Raw genomic sequence first — 18,247 nt, forward strand, 5'->3', positions numbered from 1 at the left:
GCTTATCTTTCCACGTCCAAATTCGATTGACTGGCAACAAGCTGTCGTTTTTACAACACAGCTATCTGTAACAGACTGCTCAGATACAGAGCTTACACTCGGGCTGTCCGCCGCACAATGTTCGGACGTCATACACAGCACATTTTCAAATGGGACAACCCTTCCCTAGATTTTTGACCACTCGGTTTAATTGGGTATTGATCTTTGTTATCTAATGCCTGTATGCACCAATATTGATCTGATGACACGGGTGCCGCAGATAGTGAGGGAGAAAGGGAAGCACTTACCTGTTCGACGACCTGTCCGTCCTGCTCGCGGACGAAGCTCTCCTGCGTGACCTCCCTGGAGTAGCTGGTGACTGCTGGCGGCTGCTGCTGCTGCGGCGGCGGCGCCTCAGCCACTTGGTTGCCGTTGTCGTCCAGGGGCTCGTCCTGCGACAACCACAGCTGATTAAGTTTCGGGTTATTACTATGCTGGTGAACGTAATCAGTGGCAGACCACGTAATGTAGGAAACGTTTCGGAAGACATGTGCAGCACATTCGACTGCACGGGTGTGTGATCGCGAATCATCTAGTACATCTACATCTATACGCTGCGAACTACCTCATGGTAAACGGCGGAGGGTATTTTGTGTACGTCTATCACTTTCACGCTTCCTTGTTCCAGAACGATGCCGGTAAGCCCCGGTCTGAGCTCGAATTGCCTTGACTTTACCTACAAGTTTTTTTCGCGAGATACACATAGGAAGAAGCAATGTATTGATTGGCTAGAAACGTAAGCTCTCGGAATTTTAGCAGTGTCCAAAATGGTACTGAAACAGAGGATGACAGATTAAAGGCCGAAATACTAAATGTCTTTTTCCAAAGCTATTTCACAGAGGAAGACTGCACTGTAGTTCCTTCTCTAGATTGTCGCACAGATGACAAAATGGTAGATATCGAAATAGACGACAGAGGGATAGAGAAACAATTAAGAGGGGAAAGGCCGCTGGACCTGATGGAATAGCAGTTCGATTTTACACAGAGTACGCGAAGGAACTTGCCCCCCTTCTTGCAGCGGTGTACCGTAGGTCTCTAGAAGAGCGTAGCGTTCCAAAGGATCGGAAAAGAGCACAGGTCATCCCCGTTTTCAAAAAGGGACGTCGAACAGATGTGCAGAACTATAGACCTATATCTCTAACGTCCATCAGTTGTAGAATTTTGGAACACGTATTATGTTCGAGCATAATGACTTTTCCGGAGACCAGAAATCTACTCTGTAGGAATCAGCATGGGTTTCGAAAAAGCCGATCGTGTGAAACCCAGCCCGTGCTATTCGTCAACGAGACTCAGAGGGCTATATACACGGATTCACAGGTAGATGCCGTGTTTCTTGACTTACGCAAGGCGTTCGATACAGTTCCCCACAGTCGTTTAATGAACAAAGTAAGAGCATATGGACTATCAGACCAATTGTGTGATTGGATTGAAGAGTTCCTAGATAACAGAACGCAGCATGTCATTCTGAATGGAGAGAAGTCTTCCGAAGTAAGAGTGATTTCAGGTGTGCCGCAGGGGAGTGTCGTAGGACCGTTGCTATTCACAATATACATAAATGACCTTGTGGATGACATCGGAAGTTCACTGAGGCTTTTTGCGGATGATGCTGTGGTATATCGAGTGGTTGTAACAATGGAAAATTGTACTGAAATGCAGGAGGATCTGCAGCAAATTGACGCATGGTGCCGGGAATGGCAATTGAATCTCAATGTAGACAAGTTTAATGAGCTGCGAATACATAGAAAGAAAGATACCTTATCATTTAGCTACATTATAGCAGGTCAGCAAGTGGAAGCAATTAATTCCATAAATTATCTGGGAGTAGGCATTAGGAGTGATTTAAAACCGAATGATCATATGAAGTTGATAGTCGGTAAAGCAGATGCCAGACTGAGATTCATTGGAAAGAATCCTAAGGAAATGCAATCCAAAAACAAAGAAGTAGGTTACAGTACGCTTGTTCGCCCACTGCTTGAATACTGCTCAGCAGTGTGGGATCCGTAGCAGATAGGGTTGATAGAAGAGATAGAGAAGATCCAACGGAGAGCAGCGCGCTTCGTTACAGGATCATTTAGTAATCGCAAAAGCGTTACGGAGATGGTAGATAAACTCCAGTGGAAGACTCTGCAGGAGAGACGCACGGTACGGGCTTTTGTTAAAGTTTCGAGAACATACCTTCACCGAGGAGTCAAGCAGTATATTGCTCCCTCCTACGTATATCTCGCGAAGAGACCATGAGGATAAAATCAGAGAGATTAGAGCCCACACAGAGGAATACCGACAATCCTTCTTTCCACGAACAATACGAGACTGAAATAGAAGGGAGAACCGATAGAGGTACTCAAGGTACCCTCCGCCACACACCGTCAGGTGGCTTGCGGAGTATGGATGTAGATGTATATGTAGATGTGGATGTAGATGCAGAATACCCCTCTTGCAAGGTCTGCCACTGAAGCTGGCGGAGCATCTCCTTGACGCTTTCACGCTGACTAAAAGAACCTGTGACGAAAGGCGTCGCACTTCTTGTGGACTTCTCTGTATCCTCTACCAGTCTTCTCTGGTACGGGTCCCTGACTGACGAGCATTTTGCAAGTATCGGTGGAGCGACGGTTTTGTAAGCTGCCTACACTTCTTGAGGATTCTCCCGTTAAAGCTGCCTCGCATCTACTATTTGTACGATACGTTTTATGCAGTCGTTTCACTTTAAACCATTCCGTACGCAAGCTCTCAGATATGTAATGGTTGTGACTGCTTGCAGAGCATGTTCGGCAATTGTGTGTTCATGTAGTAACAGATCATTTCGGTTATGTATGCGGTATACATTACATTTATTTGTGTTGAGGGTCAATTTCCAGTCCCAAAACCAAGAACTGTCACTTCATGCGTTTTGGAACAATTTTTTAGCGTTACGACTTTTCTACATCAAATGGCAGCCTCATTGAGTTTCCGTTATTATCCATTACATTACATGTATTGTAAACAGTAATGGTCCTACAACTTTTCTCTGGGCTACCCTAGAAATTTTAGGTCTAAGTATTTCTTTCTGTAAAGAATGTCACCCAGAGTTCTAATTGCTAAAAACTCTAGAATCCACTATCAGAGTTGATTTGATATTCCGTGTGCTGTGTCCTCGACAATGGACGCAACCGGAGCTGGTTTCCGACTGGTGCCACTGGCGGCGCTTTGAAGTTCGCCGCCAACCACACTTGCAGCCCAATCAGCAACCTCCTCGCCGCTGCCCATGAGATGACTTCCGCAGTGTGAAAGCGGCGGCCACACGCAGAAACGCACGGTTCATGTTCGCCATTGGCTCACGACAGTTCTGGTACGGAGTTCCAGGGTCGCAGTTCGTAACTACAGTTCGTAGTGAAGAGCAGCCTGTGAGACTTAGTCTACAAGTGATGTCGCCTTAAGCCTTCGCATAGGAGCAAGTGTTCACTACAGTGATTGACAGTGTGGAGGCCAGGACGGACGTAGTCTTGTTGACATTGTATTCAATGACTCAGGCCTTGACATGCCACTCTTACTTGTATCTGGCTGTAAGCACATCCGACGAGTTGCTGTACAACTTTAGTTATTTACTGCAGTGCAATAAAGTGTATACTCGTATTTGTGTGTCAATAATTTGTTTGCACTGTCACAGTTCTTCCACCCACCTCGCAGCATCAAAACCCAATACTACGTGTGCGAGCCGTTGTAATCTGACGACCCGTACACGTCACCGTGCTCTCGTAGTCACCAGGCGACACAGAGGAACCGTACTGAACGCCTATTGGAAGTCAAGGAACAAGCCATCAACTTGGGCGCCTGAAAGTACTCCTTTCTTGGTCCGTGGACGAAGAGCGAGCTAGATTTTACGCGATCGTTGTTTGCGGAGTTCATGTTGGTTCCTACAGAGGTGATTTCCGGTCACCAGAGCAGCCATAATACGAGCATAAAACGTGTTCTAAAATTCTATAACAGACTGATGACAGTAATTTAAGCTTATAGTTCTGTACGTCTGTTCCATAGTGTTTCTTGGAAATGGGAATGGTCTGCTCATTTTTTTTTCGAGTACTAGGAGCAGTTTGCTCCTCCAGCGACTTAACGGCAGACTGCTGCTACAAGAGAAGCAAGTTCTTTCGCGTACTCTTTGTACAGGGTGGGAATTATTGAAGTACATGAAGTAAAAACGTCATAACTTGAGTAGGGTTTGCGTCCAAACTGCACTGTTGGCCGCGGGGCCTCTATGGGAATTAGTATGCGCTGTATGAAACTTCTTGGAAGATTAAAACTGTGTGCCGGACCGAGACTCGAACTCGAGACCTTTGCCTTTCGCGGGCAAGTGCTCTACCAACTGAGCTACCCAAGCACGACTCACGACCCGTCCTCACAGCTTCAGTTCTGCCAGTACCTCGTCTCCCATTTTCCAAACTTCGGAGGGGCTCTTCTGCGAAAATCTCATTCTGGAAACACCCCCCAGGCTGTGGCTAAGCCATATCTCCACAATTTTCTTTCTTCCAGGCGTGCTAGTTCTGCAAGGTTCGCAGAAGAGCTTCTGTGAAGTTTGGAACGTAGGAGACGAGATACTGGCAGAAGTGAAGGCATTGTGGAGCTGAAAACAGCCATTGAGGAGGTCATCGACAGCGTCGATGTTCCGACACTTCAGCGAGTCACGCAGAATTTCGCTATTCGTCTGCGCAACATCGCCACCAATGATGGCAGGCGTATTGAACGTGTCATAATCTAAATCTGAATATCTGCAGTGACGTCTGCATGCAGAATAAAGTGTGTGCACGCTGCAGTTTGTAAATAATTTACATTTCTTTCATATAGTTCAATAATTGTCATCCTGTATAATCGTAGTATAAGTTTATTGGATCCAGTCGCTTTGAGCAATTTAAGTTGCATTTATTTTCTGTTGTCACTTATTTCGCTATCCATCATTTGACTTTGGTGCGACAATTGGAAGGAAGAACCGTGGTAAGTTCTTTCTCAGTGAAACAATTTTGGAAAAAGAATTGTAGCATTTCGGTTTTCTCTGTCACTCTCCGTTTCGATGGTATTACGATCAGTAAGTGTCTGAACAGATGATGTCGATCCGTAATTTTTCATGTCTGTTTATAATGTTCTCTCCATTTTTTTCAAGCAGTTCAGTACATCTGTGTATTTAAAATCTGAGCAGGCAGACTGATGCTTCTTGACTTGGGAGATAAATGTACTTTCTGAAGTTATTCATGTTAGATAATCTCTTTCAGACGAATCTTTGTTTACCTCATTCTAGTCGTTCAAGTCTCTCCAAAGCACATATGTTGTTTTCCTCTGGTTGTTTCTATTCAGCACTAACTGTTCACTGTTTGGTTTTCATTACTACTACAAAAGTGTGAAATTTCACTTGGAACACCAATTCAAAAATAAACTATCTCAATGTTTTTGTTAGATATCAGATATACTATATTCGACTATTCGTTTCACTTGCATTGCTTCATTTAGAATAATGGCGAAGAGAGTATAACTTTCTCCGATTTCATCAACCGAAGACATGTCATGTTCCTTTGTCGTTTGAAATACATCTTATTTTCTTATGTTCTGATTTCCTACAAGCCTGAAGCCAAAGTCACTTCCACGCTTTCTGTCGTCTCTGTTGGCAATGAGTCAGATATACTCGTACGTTACTGGTCAGTAAGAGCCGCATCTGACACGAAGTTACTAAGTATGTATTCTAAGTGACAGCATGTAGAGGTCCGAAAATCAAGAAAATGTATCTAATGTGCAACATTCATAACAGTGTCCGAAAATCAGTCTTGCTATATCTTTTGCCCTTTAAACTGGCCTTTGGAATTCTATTTCGTGTACATGGACAAAAAATAAGGAAACCACAAACTAATTGTATGTTCAAAAAATGTGTGTGAAATCTTATGGGACTTAACTGCTAAGGTCATCAGTCCCTAAGCTTACACACTACTTACCCTAAATTATCCTAAGAACAAACACACACACCCATGCCCGAGGGAGGACTCGAACCTCCGCCGGGACCAGCCGCACAGTCCATGGCTACAGCGCCCTAGACCGCTCGGCTAATCCGACGCGGCAAACTAGTTGTAATTATGTATTCTTTTGTGGTCATTATCGAATGTAACCTGAGGAAACTTTGGCTGTTTATGGACAAGGATAAGAAAGACAAGTTAAAGTAATTATCTGCGTCACTTTTTTCTTCACCTAGAATAAATAAGAAAATAAGTGACTGAGAGAAATAATCGATTTGACTTTTATATCACTGAGTATATTACGTTCCTAATATTATCCTGTCTGATGGTTCAAATGGCTCTGAGCACTATGGGACTTAACTGCTGAGGTCATCAGTCCCCTAGAACTTAGAACTACTTAAGCCTAACTAACCTAAGGACATCACACACATTAATGCCCGAGGCGGGATTCGAACCTGAGACCGTTGCGGTCACGCGGTTCCAGACTGAAGCGCCTAGAACCGCTCGGCAACCCCGGCCGGCTATCCTGTCTGATGATCTGCCTTTAAAATAATCTATAGTATATTGTTAAAGACACATCAAAACCATCCTGAAACTTACCCAAAGTTGACGATTCAATAAAGAGTTGAAATACTTAATGCGCACGCACTCAGGAAAATGAGAAAAAGCGGAAGATATTGCTGTAGGTACTTTACATGTGTGGGCCCTCTACTACGTGTCGATAGTGACAGTTTATGTAGGAGGATCTGAATGGCTTTACTCAATGTTATTTATCGTAGATCGCTGGATCACGAATAGTACCTAACGACTGCAAAAATTGCAGATCATTCCCCTTTTCAAGAAGAGTTCTAGGACAGACGCACACAATTATAGACCTATACCGTTGACGTCAATTTGTTTTACAATTATGGTACATGTTTTCTGCTCTGAAACCATAAGGTTCCAGAGACCTTTTCAAGTCTCTACAGCTAATATGTATATATGCAAACTAAGCGATGAATGAAAATTTATATCAAGGCTGGGATTCGAATCTGGGTCTCCTGCTCACTAGGCAGATGCGCTAACCGCTAACTTTTCATTTGGTTAAAGCTCCTGTGCCTGGGTTTACGGCAGGACCCCTCGTTTCATTTGATGCTGAGGTGCTACTCCAATACACTTGGAGAGCCTCTGCAACGCTGATTGAGTTTAGAGGAAATACCAAGTGTTCTGAGGCGTGAATGACAGTTTGGATTGAGGAGGAGGCCTGCTGGGGTAGTCCGTGCTGTCGTGCAAAGCCACTGCGCCAGGGTGGCTTAGTGGTTAGCTCATCTGCCTAGCGAGCGGGAGACCTGAGTTCGAACCTTGGCCTTGGTACAAGTTTTCATTCCTCGCTTCAGTTTGCACATATGAATATTCTATAAAAATCAACATTGATTCCGCAAACGGAGATCTTGCGAGATTCAGCTAGCCCTGTTCCCCAATGAGATCCATAGCTCTGTAGACAACGGTGCTCAGGTTGACGCCGTGATCCATGACTTCAGGAACGCATCTGACATCGTCCTGCACTGCACGTCGCTCTTAACGGAACAAAATTGACAGATCTAAAGATAATTTCCGGAGTACCTTAAGGAAGTGCGATGGGACCGTTACCGTCTACGATGTATATAAACGATCTACACTCATGCTCATAAATTAAGGATAATTGCAGAATTTGGTGCCACACAATTGGCGTTAATAGCATAGGCACATAGGGAACACACACGACACAGATCTGTTAAGTCCACGATATTTGTGATAAGTTGAGAAAACCGTCCCGAAACATATGTGCTAGAAAACGCCACTGTTTCCTGCGCATGTACCCCGACATCAATATGGGATATGATCACCATGCACACGTACACAGGCCGCACAACGGGTTGGCATACTTTGCAACGGGTGGTCGAGCAGCTGCTGGGGTATAGCCTCCCATTCTTGCACCAGTGCCTGTCGGAGCTACCGAAGTGCATACGGGTTTGAAGACGTTCAGCGATACGTCGACCGAGAGCATCCCAGACGAGCTCGATGGGGTTTAGGTCTGAAGAACAGGCAGGCCTCTCCATTCGCCTGATATCTTCTGTTTCAAGGTACTCCTCCACGATGGCAGCTCGGTGGGGCCGTGCGCTATAATTCCCTGAAAAGGCGGACATACTGGTTCAAAATCATGTCCCGATACACCTGACCTGTTACAGTTCCTCTGTCAAAGACATGCAGGAGTGTACGTGCACCAATCATAATCCCACCCCACATCAACAAACCAGGACATTAAGGGGTTGGTTTCTGGTTTCTGGTTCACGCCAGATGAAAACCCGGCGAGAATCAATGTTCAGACTATATCTGGATTCGTTCGTGAACATAACCTAGCACCACTGTTCCAATGACCATGTACTGATTTCTTGACACCAGGCTTTAGGGGCTCTCCTGTGACCAGGGGTCAGTGGAATTCACCTTGGAGGTCTCCGGGCGAATAAACCATGTCTCTTCAGTCGTCTGTAGACTGTGTGTCTGGATACAACTGTTCCAGTGGCTGCGGTAAAGTCCCGAGCCAGGCTACCTGCAGTACTCCGTGGCCGTCTGCGGGCACTGATGGTGAGAAATCGGTCTTCTTGTGGTGTTGTACACTGTGGACGTCCCGTACTGTAGCGCATGGCCACATATGCTCGAATCGTTGCCATAATCGTGAGATCAGACTTTGTGGCACACGGAGGGCCCGTGCTACGAACCTGCTGTTTGAACAGCCTCTAGTCGCCCTAGTGTTCTACCCCTCATAACGTCATCAGTATATGTTCTTTGGGCCATTTTCAACACACAATCACCATTAGCACGTCTGAAACCGTCTGCACACTTACTCGCTGCACCGTACTCTGACCTGCACCAACAAATCTCTGCGTATGTGGACTGCTTCCAGCGCCACCGTGCGACGACCGCAGGTCAAATGCACCGCATGGTCACACCCCGAGGTGATTTAAACCCGCAATCCTCCCACCAGAGCGTTGTTTGACCATGTATCAGCATTGTCGTTAATTTATGAGAATGAGTGTAGTAGAAAGAGTCCAATGATCTTTAAGACTGTTTGCAGATGATGCGGTTGTCAAAGCAAAGTAGCGACGTCAGGGGACAGTATCGATTTGCGGAATGGCCTGCAGAGGACTGATGAATGGTTTAGGCTCTGGTAGTTGACCGCGAACATAAATAAATGTAATATATTGCGAATACATAGGGAAAGAAAGCCACTAACGTACAACTCACTATTGATGACAAATTACTGGAAACAGCATCTAGGAGTAACTATTCAGAGCGAACTTACGTGGAATGACCACATAAAACAAATATCGTGTAGGAAAAGCAGATGCCAAACTGAGATTCGTTGGAAGAATCGTAAGGAAACGTAACTCACCCACGAAGGAAGTGGCTTATAAAGCGATCATTAGACCGATTCTTGTGTATTTACCATTGTTATAGGATCTTACCTGGTAGGTCTAATAGAAATAGAGAAGATCCAACAAGAGCGACGCGTTTCGTACATGATCGTTCAGTCGGACGAGAGCGTTACAGAGATGTCCAACAAACTCCAGTGGCACACGTTGCAAGAGAGGCGTTCTTCCTCACTTTACTATTGAAATTACGAGCGAGCACTCTCCACGAAGAGTCTGACAACATATTACTTGCTCCCACATACGTCTCGAGTAATGGTAGTTAGTAATACGTTACCAGATCTATCCTCCGCCACACCCCAATAGGTGGCTTGCGGTGTATGATGTAGATGTATAAACCTCCAGAACGAGTATTTATATGAAACCGGGAAGCAAAAGATAAAGCAATTGTCTATCTGAATAGTTGGCGGGAAGGAAGACGAATGAGACGTAGCATCGAGCAGTGATGAATTCATCAGCGTTTCAAGCACTGGTAGATCGTCGAAATCAGATTTCCTGAAACTTGATTGTAGGGAACTTCTCGTCACCTAGGATATTCAGATTGTACTGCAGTGATATTACGAGCAGCGAAATTGGGTCGGCACGCAGGATTGTCAGAGAGACATTGAAAAAGACCGGCAGATTATGAGATGATGAGAAGACATTACCTGTAGCTCTATCGTCTCCGACGGAGATGGCAGTGTTGTTACGAGTGTCGATTATAGAGAACACAGACATTAAGTAGAGCAAGAGGTCAAGAAAACTCTACAGAACAGACACTTCCTCCTTCTCGACAATACTTCTTCAAAAACATGCTTCAGCAAGGTAACACTCCACCTAACAAACTGCTGGTGCAAAAGTGATGCTAAGACTCTATGAAAGAGATGCAGGATTCTAGTCCATGATTACGTTCGGTAATGGGGTGGAGGCATAACTAATTACTGCGTAACAAAAGGGATTTGAAATATTATTCCAGTATAACAGCTGCGGCAGGAGAATATTAGAAGTTACTGATAGCGTACTCATATCCAGCACTCCATTCAACAGAGCCATTAGTACTACGTTGAATTAAACATCTAACTAAATTTTGTTTTTCGTTGGTACGTTTTCTGCGAATTTTAATGTTTTTAGTTGAGTTATCACCCGTTGAACTTGTGGCTATCTCTGCATCATTCTGGCGGTTCTTTAAACGGTTGGCCGGCCGCTGTGGCCGAACGGTTCTAAGCGCTTCAGTCAGGAACCACGCTGCTGCTACGGTTGCAGGTTCGAATCCTGCCTCGGGCATGGATGTGTGTGATGTGCTTAGGTTAGTTAGGTTTAAGTAGTTCTAAGTTCTAGGGGACTGATGACCACAGATGTTAAGTCCCATAGTGCTCAGAGCCATTTTTGCTATATTAGCGGTTGAATGACTACGAATGGGGAAGAACGGTCGTTCATAAACACGTCTGTGATGTCATTGCTTGGTTGCTTGTTGATCACAGCCCTCTATCAAAACTTGTTGATGCTTTGCAGGCTTGTATACAAAGCACATGGAGAGTAATTCCTCAGGAACGTATCCAGGTCCTCTCTGAAACCATGCCACGATGTTTGGAGGCAACAGTCGGATTCACGTCACATATAGGGTGGTCAGAAACAGTCAGGAAAGCTTCCAAGGGTGTTGCAGGACAAATTGTTTTGAGAAATAGCTGCTAAGAAAAAAATCCAGTACGTTGCGCCGTTTCCGAGATAATTGGCACTGAAGTCGACCAATCAGGACGTTGCGCGCCCTAATTCAAGGGGCCCAACCAGGGACGGTGTCGTGAAACGTTTGGTTTCCTAAAAATCGAACAAGAGAGCGATACAAAAATTGGACGTATGACGGTATTAAAAATCGAACCGGAGCCAGGATCTACGCTAGGATGGGAGATAACCCATTAGTTTCGCGGTTTGAGATTTCGCAACAGACTGTTCTGAGCACCCTTGCTACTACCCACTATTCATTATAGAGGGTGTTCCACTCACCTGATGACTGCGAGCACCGGGTTGTGTTCGCCGGCCACTAGAGCCACGCAGGCAGAGCAAATGACAATTATTTCAGTGTCGACAGTTAAGAATCCAGCAGCACTTGGTACAAGGGTTGTGAGGAATATGGACAGGGCACCCAGTTCCTTCTACATTTTTTCCTAATTCTTCTTTAATTTGGTGAAACACATTCCGCTGCCCGCGTCCATGAAGCCCTCCGAAGTTGGTATTGGTACTGTCTCCACAGAAAGCGATTAATTTTTCTAATACAATTTGCAGTTGTCTTAAAGTGTCTAGACAAAACTTTGCAATCGTCTCCGATGCTTCGTGGAATAACTAAAGGAAACATCTTTTCAGCTTTGTGGTTCATTTCGTAGGTGACTATGCCGTAAAATGAAGCTTCTTGGAATTTTTTTATCCATTGGGACACGAAGCGGGGTGCGAGAATATTTTTAACAATCGTTGTAGCTTTGGTACTGGGTAGACTGCTTTGCGACGAGTTTGGAGTCAGGATACATTGCGGCATTCATTTTCACAGTACTGTCAAGATAACTGAAGGATTGATGATGTCTGACAACTTTATATGCTATTGTTAGTTCTTCAGCAGCAACGAGCAGGGTATCTTCTTTAATCATGAATGTAGAAAAAGGCTTCGATGTCGATGCTCGACCGCGAATTTATCTGTATGAGTCTTTGTAGAAATGTGATACCTCACATCTGCCTTAGCTTCGTGAGTTATTGAGACGAAACAGCTACAAATGTTAAACAACACTTCTTTATCCATACGTCCTTTCTTGACAATAGACCATTCTTTTGTGTAGTCATCCTAAAAGTGACACTTTATATTTCCTTTCTTAGGCATTTCCGTAAGCTGTGATAAGTTTATTAGACGGTAAACAATCGACAATAACACTTCACTCATCGAAGTACAGGCCACTATACACTTCATGCCCCGTGTACCCGTAGTAAACATTTCAAAGATTACTAATTTGCACTCGTTGTTGATATTACATTTAGAAACAATCGTTTTATCAAATCGCTATTCAAATGGGAATTGCCTGAATCTTTCGCATTGCGCTGCTTAAATAGTTCCAGCCCGGTATAACTAGGGAAGTCAGGTTGAGAGGTGGCATGAGTCCCCTCTCATATTTCTATCTTACTCTGAGTAATTCGATTTTCCTCTCTAATTGCATGCGGTGAAAAGTTGCTATTCCTTCACACGCGGACTTCCCACACAGCGTCTCTCGTCACTCAGGTGGTCCGGTGACAGGCGGGCTCTGCTGATCTTAAAAGGGTTATGCCGACAGGTGTGAGGTAGCCGAGTGGATGCTTTCCAGACGCCGACATTGTCATAAGAGTGGGGGCGACACGCCCACACAGGTCTGACGGAGCGGCTGGGCTAGAGATTCCGTTACTTCGCAGAAACGTAGTGAAAACACCTTCTGGCGGGCTACCAGCGAGGCGTGGGGATGACTTGTGTTCCCAGGCAGTCTTGGCGGGCAAATTCCCGCGTTTTCTGCAAAATCATAACTGCGATTGGCTTGCTCAGGGGATAGCTCCGTGACGTAGCAAAATCGGCGCAGAAATTGGCGCCAAGTATCTCCATTGGTGGAATAGTAGTGCTTCGGCAATAGAATGGAATTTTCCGCCGGTTTTCGAGTTGCTAATTGGAACGTTTAACCACGGCCACTGTCATGGGGGCGGGAATGTTCTGTGTGTGGCTTGTACGGGTGCTCTTGAAGGAGCCGGCTTTCGCCTTTCGGTCGGGGTAGGTTACAAGACTGAGCTCTCGCTGCTCTGCACAGCCTGCCTTGCGTTGGTTGTCTAATACACTTTCATTTAATTGTAACTGTTTGACGAAGTTGCTGAAGTTTCAACTTCAACGTAACTTTCCGAGTACAGTTGGCAATTGGTGATCTGCGTACAAGTGGACTATGTTGTCCATCTTGAGCAGTTTTGACTAAAGTTCACTGTATCGGAGTTACTGTGTGACTTTGCTTATTAAAATCAATCACTGTACCTTCAATGACTGTGTGGCGAGCCTTCTTCGTCTCCTTCAGAGGCGCATTTATATTGATAGCAAGTCTTTAGTCTGGAACAACCAGACCAGGATAATTTGTTTCGGGCTATACTCGTGACATTATCATCACCACGACGGGACGTCGAAGCAACCAGCCATCGCCTCCGGTACGCCAGATCATGTCCTTGCAGTTAAGAAGACAGTTTGGTAATGTATGTCCGCAGCACCGGCAGATTAGGGAATTTTGCTCTGTGATAAGCAGAGCTCAGCAGAGCATGCCTGTTCCCGTCTTTTCTTACGTGGTTCTGTCTTGGATGTTCATTGTCTGAGTTCTCACTACTTTAGCAGCAATTGATGTTGGGTTGGCTGGGTGTTTCTCTTTAGATTTCAGTTGCAAGGAATTGGCTCCACATACCACTTGGTCATAAACGTCACGAGCTAGTTTATGGACAACTTCACCTTTACAGCATTTATTTGAGTATCCAATTTGACTTATTGTAAATGTTTCATGTGTTTTGTTTATCATTTTGAGTTTCGTCGTAATAAATCAAATTGTTATTTTGGACAGAACTTTCATTCTGTGGATCGGTAAAGCAACGCTTTCATTTCTCACTACGTTAATGAAACTTTCCTTTATCAAATTAATTTCTATCAAATTAAATTATTGCAGGTGCAAAACTCTTTTTTACTCCAGTTGCAGGGTTCGATTACAGTCAGTTCGCGTTTCTTCTTAATCCATGTGCAACAGCAAAAGTCGGAGTTAGAAAAGGGGGGGCTTAGAGCATCATTTCCATGTGAAGATTCTAGAAGAATTTAGTGTTAAATACACTGCTAGCCCCGGCACCTCGCAAGGTATTTTCTCGAACGATGGTGCTATATGTAGAAGGTACTTGCATCGTTGATGTTGGATACGAAACATGGAACGCCATCTGTGAGACGACCTTGTCAATATAAACTTGTTGAGATAAATAAAACAAACTGAGGCTACATTTATATGTTGAGCTAATAGGTGGCTTCACTTCACTACTTGAGCCAAGCTCATAATAGTGTTTTGCAAAATCGGGACAAAATTGGGTGTTGTCGGTACGTCGGGACGAGAAGGTCCATTACGGTGACGGTCCTGATGTATTGGGACGTATGGCAACCCTAGTGCCGCGTCGCCTACGCCTTCTAGAGCCTCTCGCACTACGCGTCTCTTCGGTCAGTGTCATTCGAATAGTGAAACAAATAAATGGTTCAAATGGCTCTGAGCACTATGGGACTTAACTTCTGAGGTCATCAGTCCCCTAGAACTTAGAATTACTTAAACCTAACTAACCTAAGGGCACCACACAGATCCATGCCCGAGGCAGGATTCGAACCTGCATCCGTAGCGGTCGCACGGTTCCAGGCTGTAGCGCCTAGAACAGCTCGACCACCCCGGCCGGCATTTGATTAGTCAATACATTCGCTAAACGGGGAGTGTTCATGACAAGAAGCGTAAACGACGATGTACAATGCACGCAGAAGCTCATCTCGAAGACATTGCATATGGCCTGGAAAATTCCCCAAAAAAGTCTCTTAGAAGTTTTTCAAAGCAAACGCAGATTTCTTTCATTCTGAACAAAGAGCTACTAAGTTACTTGGGCTAAGGTTCTATAAAACAACACTAGTGCAAGAACTTAAGCCTGTCGGCGCTGGAACACCGATAGGCCTATTCTGCTTCATGAGGAGCCCCTACACGATCAGACAGTGCTCACGAGTGTGGTGCACAGTTAGTGGTGACAGAATGAGACGCCTAGTTTTATTTATGGATACAGTTAAGTGTGAAAGATACATGCAAAATATTTTGAAATATTTTTCAGTTAAAATTGAATGAAAGAGACTGAAGCTTCGCGTTTTTTCAATAGGATTCAGCAAGGGCACATACGGCCAATATTTGTTTGCACACAATTCACGATGTGGTCCGTGACAACGCCATTAGCAACAATATCTGGCTGCTCGTAGTCACAATTAACCCCCTGTGATGTCTATTTGTGGGGAGCAATTAAAGGATAAAGCGTAAATAACAAATCCGCACACGTTCAAAAATGGTTCAAATGGCTCTGAGCACTATGGGACTTAACTACTGTGGTCATCAGTCCCCTAGAACGTAGATCTACTGAAACCTAACTAATCTAAGGATATCACACACATCCATGCCCGAGGCAGGATTCGAACCTGCGCCCGTAGCAGTCGCGCGGTTCCGGACTGCGCGCCTAGAACCGCTAGACCACCGCGGCCGTCCCGCACACGTTACAGGAACACAAGGATAATATGGGTGAGTCAATTAATTCAGCTTCTCAAACAGAATTACATCGTGTGATGAATATTTCTTCAGAAATACGTCGAAAACAATGGCAGCAGCTCGAACACTTCCTTACATGAGATGAGTGAGAACAAAATTTATTTCCATATATTTTAAATTTAGTACTGCAACAGTAGACGGGCGACACATCTGTTTCGCCGGGCAACGGAGCGCTCACTGCCTGCCATCTAATGCACCATGCATGCGGGTGTCAGACAAATGGAATGTCTTGTGTGTTCCGCATTCTTGCACCTGATACTGAAATGTTATGCTTGTTTGTGCCGAGGAAGGAGACAAGTTTGGTCTGTGTAGATCAGTAGTTTTGAGAGGAGCACGATCGCTTAGACGTTTCACTAACATCCGTTCGGGTGGAGTTATTTCCGGCTGACGTTCTAAGTAGTAGTTTTTCTACTTGTGCCGTTGCCTCCACATGATGCATCATTTCTTCTCCTGAAACGCTCATTTCGTTGTCCTCTTCGGCACCACTGTCGTTCTCCGTAGTACAACATGTGTAATACAAATTTCATCATCGGTCATCATACCGTAAACAGCGTCACTATCATTCCGGAACCAGGCATCTATGTCACTATTGTCTGTATTCGAACAACTAGAAATATTTGCTAACATTTCAGGGAATTAAGAGGTGTTGACAATTTCACGAAGTTAAGTGGTGCAATCACAAATAGGGAAACGAAACAAAAAATGAGTTGACATAAACCAGATATCCAGACTAATGAGGCCCAGAAAAACGAGATTCTTGTATAATAGGCGCGAGCAAGATCCAAAACGGTATTTGAATGCGTAGAAGTTCAGAAGGATTGCATTCCTTGAAACAATTTCATTGCACAGAAAAGACGTCGGAAATTTCACCTACATGTAGCACAACTGGCCGACTTACGACAAACCGTCAAAAATGTGTCCCAAGAAACCAAAGTACAATGGCTAGCCAATACCCAAAAGGTCTCGAGGAAGTTACGGTCGATTCACTGGCAAATACAAGGGCAATATAAAGATATAAAATTTGAAAAAATAACAGAAAAAAGTTTGAAACTAAAACACTGTCGATAGACGAATAGTGGCAGGATCAACAAATTTTGGGAAGACATGAAGAAAATGAATATTACAGCCAGCCAGTGGTTCTACGAACTCTTTAAAGGACCAAACAAAACATTTCACTTTATTTTCTGTGTTTTAACGTGATCAAGCCCAACGGAACGCGCGCTGCTGCATGTTAGCTATTCCATCGTCTTCTATCCATCGATGCTATCTGCTATTCGTCCCCATCTGTCGGTGACGGTTGCTGGTCTTCGTGGAGGCCATCCCTCCACCTTTTCCTTGGCCTTCCCGCAAGTTTCCTGCCTGAGAGGATGAATTCCAGGAGCTTACGTACTCTCTTGTCATCTTCCGTCCAGCCCACTTAGCGGCTTGCTTCTGATGAGTCCTGCTGCACTTGCATCACGGTGCAGTTCATCTAACTGTTGGTTGTGTACGATCCTACATTCACCCGTGTTGGAGTTCAACATCGGACCAAAGTTCTTCAGCAACACTTTTGTCTCAAATAAAAGAAGCTTATGAAGGTCCAGTTTCGGTACACTCCAGGTCTCATGGATTGGATCAGATTTTATATAGCCGGATCTTGAACTGTCTCGAGAGACATCTGGACCGAAGCTTTTGTGTTAGGCTGTAGAAGGATTAGTTTCCGGCTTGGATCCTGATCTTCACTTCGCATGACGGGTTCTCCGAGGTAAGCGTTCCCACTGTACTCTCTTGTAGGACCAGTCTCCCACCCACAGGAACTGCAGTTGTCCAGTATCTTGACCATGTCGACGAGTCATAACGATGTAACCCATCTTGGCTTCGTTTACTAGTAGCCCAAATTTGCTGGCAGCCACCCCCAGAGCCCTAGTCATTTGTTCCAGTTCCTCTGCGTAGGGCAGATATGCAAGATTTCTTCCTTCGAACTGGACCCCTTCGAAGTTGCCTTTAAAAGCCTCTCGTATGATATTCTCAAATGCAAAATTGAACATGGTAAATGGTCTCTTTGCTTGAGAACGTCGTAATTTCAGAATCATCTGTTACTCGGTTTTTCATCTCCATTTTACTATGTGTTTCACTCTGGCCGATCTTTACCAGGCTGATGAGTTTCTGTGGCATCCTGAACGCCCTTATACAAGCGAACAGGCTCTTGCGTGTATGCAGTCAATGGTCTTCTTCAAATCAACAAACATGATGTGTAGCTCTGTTTCGTGTTCCATCAGTTTTTCAGTGAGCTGGCAGAGAACTAATATATGATCCACTGTTAACCGCCCTATCCGAAAACCACCCTGGTATTCATGGTATTCAGAAACTGCTGGCGTTGCAAGGTCGCTAATGTTTCAGAGTTTGTGCCTGTCAGCCCAAGGATCTGTGTCTTAACGGTGACTGCAAAGCATAACAAGGCGACTTTCGTGAGCTGTCGAGCTCTCAA

At 44.7% G+C, this 18,247-nt stretch overlaps 1 protein-coding gene across 9 annotated transcripts in view; it reads right to left on the bottom strand.

Annotated features, from left to right (window-relative positions):
• Positions 1–18,247, bottom strand: part of LOC124616597 (probable basic-leucine zipper transcription factor N) — a 424,224-nt gene that overhangs the window by 247,535 nt on the left and 158,442 nt on the right. For all 9 annotated transcript variants that reach the window (XM_047144956.1, XM_047144949.1, XM_047144970.1 and 6 more), the window contains exon 5: positions 288–431. In XM_047144956.1, coding sequence (XP_047000912.1) covers positions 288–431 — 144 coding nt within the window. The remainder of the gene's footprint in view (positions 1–287; positions 432–18,247) is intronic.

The sequence above is a fragment of the Schistocerca americana genome, chromosome 1 (genome assembly GCF_021461395.2).
Source record: "Schistocerca americana isolate TAMUIC-IGC-003095 chromosome 1, iqSchAmer2.1, whole genome shotgun sequence".
Taxonomy (NCBI): domain Eukaryota; kingdom Metazoa; phylum Arthropoda; class Insecta; order Orthoptera; family Acrididae; genus Schistocerca; species Schistocerca americana.